General features: G+C 37.8%; 1 protein-coding gene across 2 annotated transcripts in view; it reads left to right on the top strand.

Annotated features, from left to right (window-relative positions):
• The window catches only part of LAMA4 (laminin subunit alpha 4), a gene marked incomplete at both ends in the record, with an annotated part of 149,919 nt that overhangs the window by 105,134 nt on the left and 31,540 nt on the right, over positions 1-13,245 (top strand). For both annotated transcript variants that reach the window (XM_080699815.1, XM_080699814.1), the window contains 8 exons: positions 1,967-2,083; positions 4,132-4,311; positions 6,776-6,915; positions 9,491-9,664; positions 10,299-10,444; positions 11,094-11,256; positions 12,083-12,216; positions 12,692-12,863. In XM_080699815.1, the coding sequence (XP_080555941.1) occupies positions 1,967-2,083; positions 4,132-4,311; positions 6,776-6,915; positions 9,491-9,664; positions 10,299-10,444; positions 11,094-11,256; positions 12,083-12,216; positions 12,692-12,863 (1,226 nt within the window). The remainder of the gene's footprint in view (positions 1-1,966; positions 2,084-4,131; positions 4,312-6,775; positions 6,916-9,490; positions 9,665-10,298; positions 10,445-11,093; positions 11,257-12,082; positions 12,217-12,691; positions 12,864-13,245) is intronic.

Here is a 13,245-nt window from a genome sequence, read left to right as displayed (position 1 = left end):
AATACTACATCATGACCTGTTGGAATGTGTTCAGAGATAAACCCACTCTAGGATCTGTGCTACACATACACTTTTAAGAATAGCTTTATTTTTAAAAAGACTATCAAAAGTGATACTTTAGAACTGTATATACATTCAAGTATATACTAAACTTAATTGGTAAACTCTTCCCACAAAGGAATCCTCAGCTCCCCAGTGGATTCTTCAAACATTAATAAAGATATGACACCCTCTTATACAAACCCTTCTAGGAAACAGAGGAAAAGCAAATATTCTCTACTTTATTCTATGAAGCCAGCAAAACATAGATGCCAAAAGCTGATAAGGGCATATGGAGAAGCAAGAACACAACCAAATTCTCTTGCAAGAAGAGATTTTGTTTCTGTTCATGTTTTGTTTACTTTTTAAAAAATCTTAATCAAAATATTAACAAATCAAATCTAGCACAGATAGACCTGGCAATGATGGTCAGTTTGAATTTATTCCATGATCTCAAAGCTAGTTTAACATTTAAAATATCAATTATAATTCACTACCTTTACAGAATATAAGAGAAAATTCATGTGAACATCTCATTACATGTAGGAAAAAATCATTTAATAAAACTCAATACCCATTCATGATTTTTAAAAAAGCTCTTACTAAGCTAAGTAGAAAAAACAGAGTAATAAAATAATATTCAATGAATATATTAGTAATAAAATATTAAAATTTTTCAACTAAGATTGAAAACAAGAATAACCCCCATTATTACCAATTCAGTGTGTAGAAAGTCAGTTTAATTTTATATACATGAGCGTAAATTACATTTTTTAAATAACACCATTTGCAATAATGTCAAATGCCTAACAAAATATCTGATAAAGCATGCTAAAATTTCTACACTATAATGCATATAGAATGCCACGGAACTATAATGCATTACTGAAAGAAATTAAAAATCTAAATAACAGGAGATCTAAATAAGAAAAATAAATACCATATTCATTAAGATTCAACTTTGTAAATTGGCAGTTCTTCCAAATTTATATATAGATGCAATACCAATAAAATGTACCAATTAAAATACGATAAGTGTATGTGTGTGTGCATGTGTGTGTGCATGCGTGTGTGTGTGTGTGTGTGTGTGTGTGTGTGTGTGTGTGTGTGTAGGAAAGATGATTCTGGAATTTCTATGGAAATAGGGAAAATTTCAAGAATAGCCAAAACAATCTTGAAGAACTAAACAAAGCTGAAAAACATAAACTATAGATATGAAGACTTATTATAACTCTACAGAAACCAAAGAAAAGATATAAACGTTTTATCATGTCTTCTGAATACAGTTTAAAGCCAGACAACAAGAATAAATGGAGATAGAATTTGGAATACAGGTGATCTGTGGGTAATCACAGAGGTTTCAGGGAGCTTTATAGGTGCTAATAACGTCCTGTTTTTATGACCTGATCTGAGTGCTAGCTACACATTGTTTTCACTTTGTGAAAATTCACCAAGCTGTGTGCCTATAATGTGTGCCTTTTTCTAGATATATGCTATATATCAATTAAAATTTTACTAAATAAACTATGGAAAATTTATTCTTATATAAACAGTCATCATCCTACAGGTAATTTTCTTTCTTTTTAGCTCTTTTTCAGTTTTGCTACTGAAAAGTGAATTATGAGTCCTACCACTTAACTTCTATAGTACTAGCACTAAATACAGTCCTAGCACTATATTTCTCAAAATTAGCCATTGTGGCACACTAAGTCATCCCTGACCAATGTTGCAAGCTTTCTGCAATCCTGCGCCTCTTATTCCAAATGCCACTTTTCAAAATTGATGATCAGAGTGTTCAGAATATTGCAGATGACCCGATGGTACAAATCAGAGGGACTTCTCCCAGGCCTCTTGGGCCCACTGTGCTTTTGTTTTCGTTTTTGTTTTTTGTTTGTTTTTGTTGTTGTTGTTTTCTGTATCTCCACAGACAATGAAGACGCAGTAGAAGACACCAGCAGACGTGTGGGTGGAGCCCTAGCAAGAAAGAATGCTCTAAAAAGCAGATTAAATGATGCTGTTAAGCGCCTACAAGCAGCAGAGAGAGGTAAGGATCACAGAGAGAACTAAAAGTCTCAGGTGTTTCTTCACTGGTATATACAACAAGCCTTTGAGAAAGGATTAATTGGTTTCTTTACTTATCAATCTTTGTATTTTTTTTTGATGACTTAAGAAACAATGCTCATTAACCCCCCCCCCAAAAAAAAAATAAATTGTCCTAGAAAATAAAAAGAGAAAATAAATGTAAAAGCTGTAATCATACCATCCAGAGACGAGTATTTAAATTTGAGAACATTTTCTTCTAATATTTCTTCTGAGCCTGGGCGCATGAGCATGTGTTGTAATGGGAGCATGCTATTTACACTGCCTGGTAACATGCTTCCTTGTGACCATCCATCCTCGCTCACAATATGCCCTAATTTGGTTATTGTATTTCTCTGGCCTCAACTCCAAACAGCTTCCCTCTGTTACATGTCAAGTTATTCTTATCATAAAGCTGGGAGATGGACGAGCCAAAGAGAGAAACAAGAGCACTTGTCTTGCCTAATCTGGGACTGCAGTGGTGTTTTAGAAAGATGTGATTGGAAGCAGATGTGCCTTCCCCAGCCCAGTGAAAGTTAAGACACTCCCGCTGGATGTGGATGTTTTGCTAAAAGGAGCACAGCTTAGCTAGAGTACTGCAGGACCAAAGCTCTACAGGGAGAGTGGTCTTTCATTGAGAAGCCCCATCTCCAGCCTCGTTAAAGCTGCTGCGTATCAAGGCTTACTGAGCGCTGGGCAAGTGTGAGGTGTTTCACATACCTCATCTCATGGCGAAGAAGCACCACCATTGTCTCTAGGCTGTTGAGAGCCCTGATGCTTTTCAGGGCTAGGGAATTTACTCTCATAAGCACAAGTCATAAAAAGCCGATCCAAGATACAGACCAACATTCATCAGAATCCAGAGCTTGGAAGGTTGAATTAAATGTTTTCTCACTTTAAAGATTTGAAGTTATATCACCCAAGTGATTTCTAAATTTTTCTTTAAAAAGCAATACATGAGCCAGGCATGGTGATGCACACTTGTAATCCCAGTATTTGGGAATATGAGACAGGACGATCATGGTTTGCAGACAGCCTCGGCTACTTAGTGAGGTTCTTTGCAACTCAGTGAGACCCTGTTTCAAAATAAAGAATAAAAAATAGGGCTGGGGGTGTAGCTCGGAGATAGAATGACCCTGGGTTCCATCCCCAGTACTGCAAAAACCAAAAAAAGAGTGCATGATCCTCATAGAAAAATAAGAGAATGAAAGAAAAAAGAGAAGAATCACATATAATCTCATCACCTAAACAAAAGTTATTGTTGTAAAGTTACATTATTTTTATTTTAAATAAGTAATAGTCTTTAAACAAAAAAGGAATTTTTACTATTTTTTAAATTGCTTTAATTATGCAAAAATATTTTTTCTACTAATTTATTTCTATATTAAATTCATCATCATATTGATGGCAAAAGTGCTCCACAGAATACTTTTTCATGAGAAATATTAGATGAACTTTAGAAACAAGCATAAGTTCAAATCTCCTATACGTTTTTGATGGCTTCCTACTCAGTCTCTAACCAGAGAAAATGCTATTAGTCATTTTGGGTTTGGGATGCTTTTTTTAATTTACCTCTTAATTTGAATTTATTTATTTATTTGTTTATTTATTTATTTATTGGTGGTACTGGAGTTCCTGAAAACACTTCTACCTCCAGGATACACTCCCAGACCTATTTTAATTTTATTTATCTTATTTTTTTGGAAACAGGGTCTCTTAACCAGCGTAATCCTCCTGTCTCCGCCTCCCAAGCGCGGGGATTACAAGCGTGCACCACCACGCCCGGCCTTAATTTGAATTTTTTAAGTAAACTACTTGGTTTTAATGAGACTGTAGAATCTTTCAAACTCATTAATATTCTATATAATATTCTTGTATACTCAATTTATGCACAATTAACATTCATTTAAAGATCTTAGTTTTCCATAGTATCTCAAAATATGAGGTCTGTTTTATCTCAGCTTAAGTGGACGTTAATGTTCTCCAATTAACGTCCTGTTGCTCTGTGTGCAGGGGACGCCCAGCAGCGCCTCGATCAGTCCAAGCTGATCATCGAGGAGGCCAACAAGACAACCATGGAGGTCCAGCAGGTTACCACCCCGATGGCCAACAACCTCACCAACTGGTCACAGAATCTTCAAGGTTTTGATTCTTCTGCTTATAATACTGCAGTGGATTCAGCTAGAGATGCAGGTATATCACTTAGAAACTTTGAGATTTGGATCTAGTTGAGAAATTGACCAATAAACTCTACCCACCTTTTAATAAGAAGTTTACTTCATTTGAGTTTTGGATTGAAATATAGTAGGCATTAATTAAGAAAAAGAAAAAAATTACTTAATTCATCTATCTGTCTATATGTCTGTGTGTACATATGCAATATATATATACATGTACATATGCAATATATAAATAGTTCACAAAAATAAATAGAAAATTGGTAGTCATAATTTTTTCTATGTAAAATAACAGAAAATGTTTTCATCAATATAACACTGAATTGCAATGAAAAGGCTCAATCAAGTTATAAATAACAAAATACTGTCTCATTTCTAGGGAAAAAATTACTAAATGGCATTGCTTTTTCTAAACATCATTGATTTTTTTCTTGCCTGAGCAAAACAGGTTACTTCCAACAAATACTGAATATGAGCAAATATAATGGTTCCCATTAAAAACAGTGCATTGAAAAATTTGAATATGCAATTTTATAGCAATGAAAGTGAACTATTTTAATGTCTACTTAGTTTAGCTATATACAAATATTAATATCCTATAATTCTTGAAAATTTTTCTTTTTTTATTCCTATATTTTTATTCAGTCTCTTCATAAACAAATCATGACCATAACTTTCAATCATTCTCCAAAATGGTTTTACAAATTCTGTTTTTCTTTATTTGTATCTGAATTAGAAGCAACTTTATGAATCCATATATGTGTCTGTTATTAAAATTTTTTATTGTAATTTACAAATACTATAAGGAAAACAGCTTTTATATCATATTTTCAGTATATATTGATGAGTTCTTCCACGTAACCACCTGCTTAATTGCTTTTAAATTTATATCTTTAAAAAATATGCTCTCTGGGCATGGTGATACATGTCTGTAATCCTAGTACTTGGAAGGCTGAGATAGGAAGATTACAGGTTCAAGGACAGCCTCAGCAACTTTGTGAAGCCCTCAGCAACTTAGCAAGACTCTGTTTCAAAATAAAAAATGTCTGTGAGTGTAGCTGAGAGGTAGAATTCTCCTGGGTTTAATCCCCAGTATGAAAAAAAGATTTTTTTCTACATTATGTTTAAGATTTACATTTATCAAAATATTGCCTCCAGAATATTTGTTATATCTGTGTTAAATCTCTCTTTTTCTCTTTATTGAAACAGTCCTATCAAATGATTCCAATAGGCATACAGAACTAGCTCCAGTTGAAATTATTTCAGGCTACTGTGTTTTATTTTTCAAATGGCATGTTGTAGTTTAAAACAAAGTAAATGAAAGAGCATAAAATAATATGAGACTATCAAGACTGTATAAAGTGGCTTCCTATTCTCAGAGAATTGAAGGGGAACCCTGTCGTCTACATTCACACACTCAAAACTGAATGTAATGCTTTAACATACTTCATTGCCTTGTTTGTTTTTAAAATATACTTTTATTGGTGCATTTTAGTCTCACATCACAATGTAGTTCAGAGTGATCAGGACACAGCACTTGGCGAGCTTCCCCCGGCTCCCTCTCCACTCCTTCCCCTTCCCTGTACCTGATATGAGTCTGGCATCGATAATTCCACATATGAACATAGTGTTATGTTTAAAGCTAGCCAGGCATGCTAAAGCACACCTGTAAGTACAGTATTTGGGAGACCAAGACGGGAGGATCGCAGGTTCGCAGCCAACCTCAGCAGCTTAGCAAGGCCATCTGCAACTTAGATCCTATTTCAAAAATGAAGCAGGGCTGAGTGTAGCTCAGAGGTAGAATTTTCCTGGGTTCAATCGCCAGCACCCGGGAGGCTGAGACAGGAGGACTGCGGTTTGCAGACAGCCTCAGCTACTACTTAGTGAGGCCTTTTTTTGCAACTGAGTGAGATTCTGTTGCAAAATAAAGAATAATGCCTGGCGTGGTGGCGCACGCGTGTAATCCCCACGCTTGGGAGGCTGAGACAGGAGGCTCGCACAGGTTCGAAGCCAGCCTCAGCTACTTAGTGAGGCTCTAAGCAACTTAATGAGACCCTATTTCCAAATAAAATATAAAATGGATCTGGGAGTATAGCCCGGAGGTAGAAAGCCTCTGGGTTCCACCCCCAGTACCACCAAAAAAAAAAAAAAAAAAGAAAGAAAGAAAGAATAAAAAATAGGCTAGGGGTACAGCTCAGAGATAGAATACCCCTGGGTTCCATTCCCAGTACCACAAAAAAAAAAAAGAATGTACACTAGAAATTAGCATTCTCCACATTCAGTTTACAAATCACTCTGTAGGCTGTGACAAAACAGTAATAGATTCTGCTTTGGGCTTTACTGTTAATTTTGTAGAATTAAAAATAATTTCTTATAACTTTAACATACATAATCTTGTGTTATTATTGTCCCTTCCCTTGAATCTTGAAATACACTTAGTATTAAGACATTCATTCAAGTGGTTGATTTTTATTGCCAAGTGAGAAATCTGAGCGAGGTTGTCCCTCAGCTCCTGGATCAGCTTCGTACAGTTGAGCACAAGCGGCCTGCAAGCAACGTTTCTGCCAGCATCCAGAGGATCCGAGAGCTCATCGCTCAGACCAGAAGTGTGGCCAGCAAGGTAACTGATGAAAAGAACCATCAGCCACCGCGTGATAACGAGAGCAGAACACTGAGCTCCAACCGCTGGGGCAGCTCCCAGGGTCTGGAACCTTCCTACTGTATTATCCATCTCAACCCCAGTTGTTGATTAGAATCAAATGAGGAGCTTTGAAAAATAAACCAATTCCTGGTTCTAACCTCAGAGCTATATATCAGGCTCTTTAGAAGAAGGGCTCAACACTCATAATTATTTTAAAGCTCCAAGATCATTATCAGGATTGAGAACCAGAGTTAATCTAGTCAACAAAGCCAATACAGCAAAAGAATTCAAGTAAAGCCCCAATTTAAAAATAATATTATGCTGGGCGTGGTGGCACACGCTTGTAATGTCCACGCTTGGGAGGCAGAGACAGGAGGATCGCGCAGGTTTGAAGCCAGCCGCGCGCGCTGGCTTAGGAGACCCTGTTTCCAAATAAAAATGTAAAAATAGGTCTGGGAGTGTAGCCCAGAAGTAGAAGGGCTTCCAGGAACCCCAGTACCACCAAAAATAAATAAATAAATAAATAAAAATAAAAATAATATTATTATCATTCTTTATTTTAGCAGCTCTGTTAGTACAATGTTAGTACAATTATCAGATGCAATAATCTTGTCCGTTTGTCCTACCTCTTCAAGAGATTTTCTGGTGCAACATAGATTATGTGAAGCTTGTATTGACCACCCTGCAGGCTTAACTGAGAAATCTTGTATAGTACCAGCTTAGTTGAAGAAACACAACAAAGACGCTGTTCTAAGTTATATTTACAGGACCAACCTAGAAACAAGATAAGCAGAGCCAGTGTTGGTAGGAACTCATCCTGACACAACATTGTCAAGTGTGGCAAAGTAGGGCTTGTTCTTGGACCTCTTTTTGTTTTCTATTGATCTATAAGCCAGTCTTATTTTTTAAAACCAAATTATGTGATTTTATTTTTTTAATTAAAAACTGGCCTGAATAAACACTTGGTCATAATTACTGACAAAAAGAAGAGTAAGAAGTTGATTCTAATGATGAACGTTATTCTTGGTAAACATACCTAACTCTTAAGTGACGTGATAAATTGTCCTATACTGCAAATTGTCATATTTGAATACCCCAGTGAACATTTCAAGAAAAGGTTTATCTTAAAGGTGCATTAAGAAATGGAAATGAAGCCGGGCGTAGTGGCACACGCTTGTAATCCCAGCATTCAGGAGGCTGAGACAAGAGGATTGTGGTTCACGGACAGCCTCAGCTACTTAGTGAGGCCCTTCGCAACTTAGTGAGACCCTGTTTCAAAATAAAGAATAAAAAATAGGGCAGGAGGTGTAACTTGCAGGTCAAATGCCTCTGGGTTCCATCTCCAGACCCGCAAAAGAAAGAAAGAAAGAAAGAAAGAAAGAAAGAAAGAAAGAAAGAAAGAAAGAAAGAAAGAAAGAAAGAAAGAAAGGGAAATGAAGCCAGGCATTGTAGCACATGCCCGTAATCCCAGTACTTGGAAGGCTGAGACAGCAGGATTGAAAGTTTGAAGACAGCCTCAGCAAGTAGTGAGACTCTCATCAATCTAGTGAGACCCTGTTCCAAAAGAAAAAGAAAAATAGGGATGGCTAGGGGGTGTAGCTCAAAGGTAGAATGCCCTTGGGTTCAATCCCCAGTATCACACGTGCATGTATGAACACACACACACACAAAGAAAGAAATGGAAATGGCATTTTTAATGTTAGATTTCTGGGAGTGGTTTTTATATTATTATTTTATAAAGTTTAACTCCAGAAGCTTAATTGCCTAGAGGCTGGGCCTGCCATTAAGAACTCGCTCCACTCCTCAGCGTGAGATGCTTTTTTGCAGATGTGCATCCTTCTCAGTCTCTCAGTTTTTCCAAAACAACTTCAAACCCACACACATCTTGGTTGTTTATTAAGACATATTGACCTTTACTCAACTGGCAGCATAGGACAGCTGTGCTCGAGGTGCTTGAGGATAGAATCTCAAGCTCACTACCAACATCAGTCAAATCAATACTAATTGATGTAGATACACCAATTATTCAGAATGTACAAATGGCATGGATATACACAGTCCATCCATTTGTGAGTGTTCTAAAATTCCCCATGAATCAGGTCAGTTCAGCTTATCAGATAGGGCCTCTAGGTGCTGAGGTAGTGCTTTGTTATGATGCCTTTATGAGACTCATTATAAGGAACATCTTAAGAAATAGTCATCACAATTATTACAATGATATAGCCAGAGAATGCTATAGTTATCTGATTTCATTCTCACAATGAGCTTATTGTCCTTGCTTTATGGATGACAAAACTGAAAGCTAAGTGAATTGATCATGGTTACGTAGTTACTAAGTGGCACAGCCAGGTTTCCAAATGACAAACTGTGTCTAGATTCCTCTCCATTGTACAGACATGGCCAAGGATGTTTCCCTCAGCTTCACCCCAAGCTCCTTGTATGATGAGAAAGTTCTAGCATGTTAGTAACTGTAAGGAAAAGCCATTGAGAATCATGAAAAATCATTCTTTCCGTTTCTGCTAGAATTTTTAATGGAGCAATTTTGTAACTCCAGATCCAAGTCTCCATGATGTTTGATGGCCAGTCCGCCGTTGAAGTGCACCCCAGAACCAGTGTGGATGACTTAAAGGCCTTCACGTCCCTGAGCCTGTACATGAAGCCACCTATGAAACAGCCGGAACTGACTGGGACTGCAGATCAGTTTATCCTGTACCTCGGGAGCAAAAATGTAAGAGCATGAGGTTTTACAGGGGGGAATAATATTAAAAAGGAAAGCTGCTTTTTCTCTGCCTAAAGCAAAGCTACAAACAAAATGCTGGTAACTCAAAAGCTAGAAATCATTTTAATGACAAGACTAGAATAGTGATTTAAGGACACGCAGGGCTGCTCTTTATGGGATATTTCTCGAATGGTTTCCCATCAACATCACATAACCAACTTTGATGAGTCTAAACACAACATTTCAAAGGCTTTGGAATAACAGCAGCCTGTTTGTGTTTGATGCTGAATCCTGTTTGAGGAGGCATAGCGGTCAGTATTGTCAGGATGCATTATATCCCTGGGTTAGGCTGACAATGTTAACACACTCCTGGAGGTCGTTAAATTCCCACAAGCCTGCAGTTGCTTTCCTCCCTGCTCAGGATACTCTTAGAGTCAGCATGGGGACAGCATGGGGACAGCAGCCTCTGGAGGCTGGAAAGGAAGTGTCAATGCTGAGTCTAACAGGAACTTAGGGTAATGATTCAGGCCAGAAGTTGCTCACAGGAACCAAGTATTAGGATTGCTGGTTGTGCTTTAAAGAAATGAAAATAGCTGATACTCATTTATAAGAATTTTATTTTACCGACTTCTTGATATTTCAGGCCAAAAAAGAGTACATGGGTCTTGCGATCAAAAACGATAACCTGGTTTACATTTATAACTTGGGAACTAAGGATGTGGAGATTCCCCTTGACTCCAAGCCTGTCAGTTCCTGGCCTTCTTACTTTAGCATTGTCAAGATTGAAAGGTAAAAATGAATCCATGGCACATGCCTGATATGCACATTTTATAAGAAATCTGTCAGATATGCTCATACACAGTCTTCTAGATATATAAGTAACATTTTCTTCCTTTATTCTTGATCATTTTTCTCTTGTCTTTCCTATATTCCTTCCCAAACACCTTAGTGGAAAATAAAATATTTTTTAAAAAATGATTATCAACCAGGCGTGGTGGCACACGCTTGTAATCCCCGCACTTGGGAGGCTGAGACAGGAGGATCGCGCAGGTTCAAAGCCAGCCTCCACTGGCTTAAGAGACCCTGTATCCAAATAAAAAATAGAAAATAGGTCTGGGAGTGTAGCCCGGAGGTAGAAGGCTTCTGAGTTCCATCCCCAGTACCACAAAAAAAAAATTAAGGAAAAGAAATGATTATCATTTCTACATAATAATCTAATGGTTAGATCTTTTTACCTGCCCATCCCACGTTAATTCCAAAATGGAATGTCTTCTTTTCCCCTTCTCATTGATAGGTAATATTACATAAATGCTTATAAATGTGATAAAATGAAATCACCAATTTTGTGATAAAGGAACATTAAAACATTCTGACATTAAGAAAGTATTTTCTACAAACTGTTGGGCTAGTGAAGAGTAAAAATTCTTTCTCTCCATAGGGTAGGGAAACACGGGAAGGTGTTTTTGACTGTCCCGAGTCTAAGTAGCACAGCTGAGGAAAAATTTATTAAAAAAGGGGAGTTCTCAGGAGATGACTCCCTGCTGGATCTGGACCCCGAGGATACTGTGTTTTATGTTGGTGGGGTGCCTTCAAACTTCAAGGTAAGATATCCAAAATATATTTTGACTTATTATAAACCTACATCATTTTTTAAATAAATCCATAATGATTTGGGAGAGGAGGACCCTGATAATATTTTAAAAACTTAGCTCAGTGGGTAGCAGAGTTCTGTGGCATGACCTAAAAATCTGGTCTCTGCTACCCATCTTTTCAAAATGTCAAATGCTTTCAAGCTCTCACTAACACTTGAAGATCAACTCATTTTATTCCATCACATGTAAAATCATTATTACTCCCACCTGCTGCAGGAGGGTCTAGGCCTTGTTTTAGCTCCACAGTTTGGATCTAGCCTTCAGCTTTGCATGTAGTGATTTCAACAGTCACAACAACTAACAGGAAATAACATTTCTAGGGTGAGAAAACGTAGGATCTCGGGGAGAAGTGTGGATAAAGCAAAGGCCCAGGAAGATTCTAAGTCAATCTAGAACTTCCACTCCAGGACACTTACTAGCTATGGGCACATGGTTGAGCCTCTCTGAGGATTACTTTCCCTCTCTTTATATGAGAACAGGAATACCTGCCCCACACGCACAGCTGGTGTGAGCACTGACTTTGGTCATGAATTCACTGCCCAGCAGTGAACAGTCTGTATTCAACAAATCCTACCTTCTCTGCTTAACTATGTGCAACTGACAAATCACTGCCTATCTAAATAAGCTGGCCTAGAATAGAAACAAACCTTGGACTAGAAAGATATTTCTATCAATGGGTGTGTCTCCTTGACATGCGAGTAGTTTCATTGCCCATTCTGTGGTGTCTGGGGGAAACTTGAGAGCGGTGAGCTGACTTTATCTGTCTGTTGCATAGCTTCCGGCCAGCTTAAACCTGCCTGGCTTTGTTGGCTGCCTGGAATTGGCCACTTTGAATAATGACGTGGTCAGCTTGTACAACTTTAAGCACATCTATAACATGGATCCCTCCAAGTCTGTGCCCTGTGCCAGGTAAGAGACCACTCGGGGTACCATATTCTGCAATAGTCAGGCAAGAGCAGGAGACAGGGCAAGTTAGGTCAATTTTCACGTTCTCAAACTTTGTCTTTGGGGAAAACATTTGTAAAACTGTACGATAGTCATGCCTGCAAAAAAAAAAAAAATTGAGAGTTTTTTCTTTACCACAGATGAGCATACCCAAGTGTTAAAAGTGTTAACTTATTTGAAGCTTTGATTTAGGAGTCCAGAGACTGGGGTTTCCCTGGAAACTTCAAGTTGCATTAGTACCTCGGAAAGAGACAAAATCCACTAAGAGCAACTCATTTAATGTACTTACAAATACTTCACTTCTTCCATGGAGACAACAGAACTTCACCTACATGCTGTAAGGGCCATGGAAGATGCTCTGAGAATAGATCATAGGGGTCTCATTCGAAAAGCTTAACAAAAACTGCAATGTTCACGTGGCCCTGCACTTCTGTTTCAGAGATAAACTAGCCTTCACTCAGAGCCGGGCTGCCAGTTACTTCTTTGATGGCTCCAGTTATGCCGTGGTGAGGGACATCACAAGGAGAGGGAAATTCGGTCAGGTGACTCGCTTTGACATAGAAGTTCGAACACCTGCTGACAATGGTCTTGTGCTCCTGATGGTCAATGGAGTGAGTAAAAATAAAAACCCTACTTCTTTTTTATTGCCTTTACTCTCTGCTATTTATGTTTCCAGGAACTATTCCAGGCTGAGAGTGTTGTGCCTGGAAAGAAATTCAGTGCTAACCTGAATTTCTAGTTTAGAAAGCGAAATTGATTTTTTTCCCTTTAAAGAAGTTATGATAGCAATAAATAAAAGCATCCCTGAAATGCATTTCCTCACACTGCACTTTTGAACGTTTATTAAGCATGCTGTTTCAGGAACTAAGAAAACTGTGATAAAAATCAAGATACTGCACACCAAGATGTAGGTATGCAGTATTTACAAAAATTTCACACTGGTCTCCTGACCTTTCCAAAACATATGCTTTAGTCAGTGCTTTATAGTGATAA

This window comes from Muscardinus avellanarius, assembly GCF_963383645.1.
Source record: "Muscardinus avellanarius genome assembly, chromosome: 8".
NCBI classification, from domain to species: Eukaryota; Metazoa; Chordata; class Mammalia; order Rodentia; family Gliridae; genus Muscardinus; species Muscardinus avellanarius.
The sequence above is the reverse complement of the archived record's forward strand: the minus strand, read 5'-3'. Positions and strand labels throughout refer to the sequence as shown.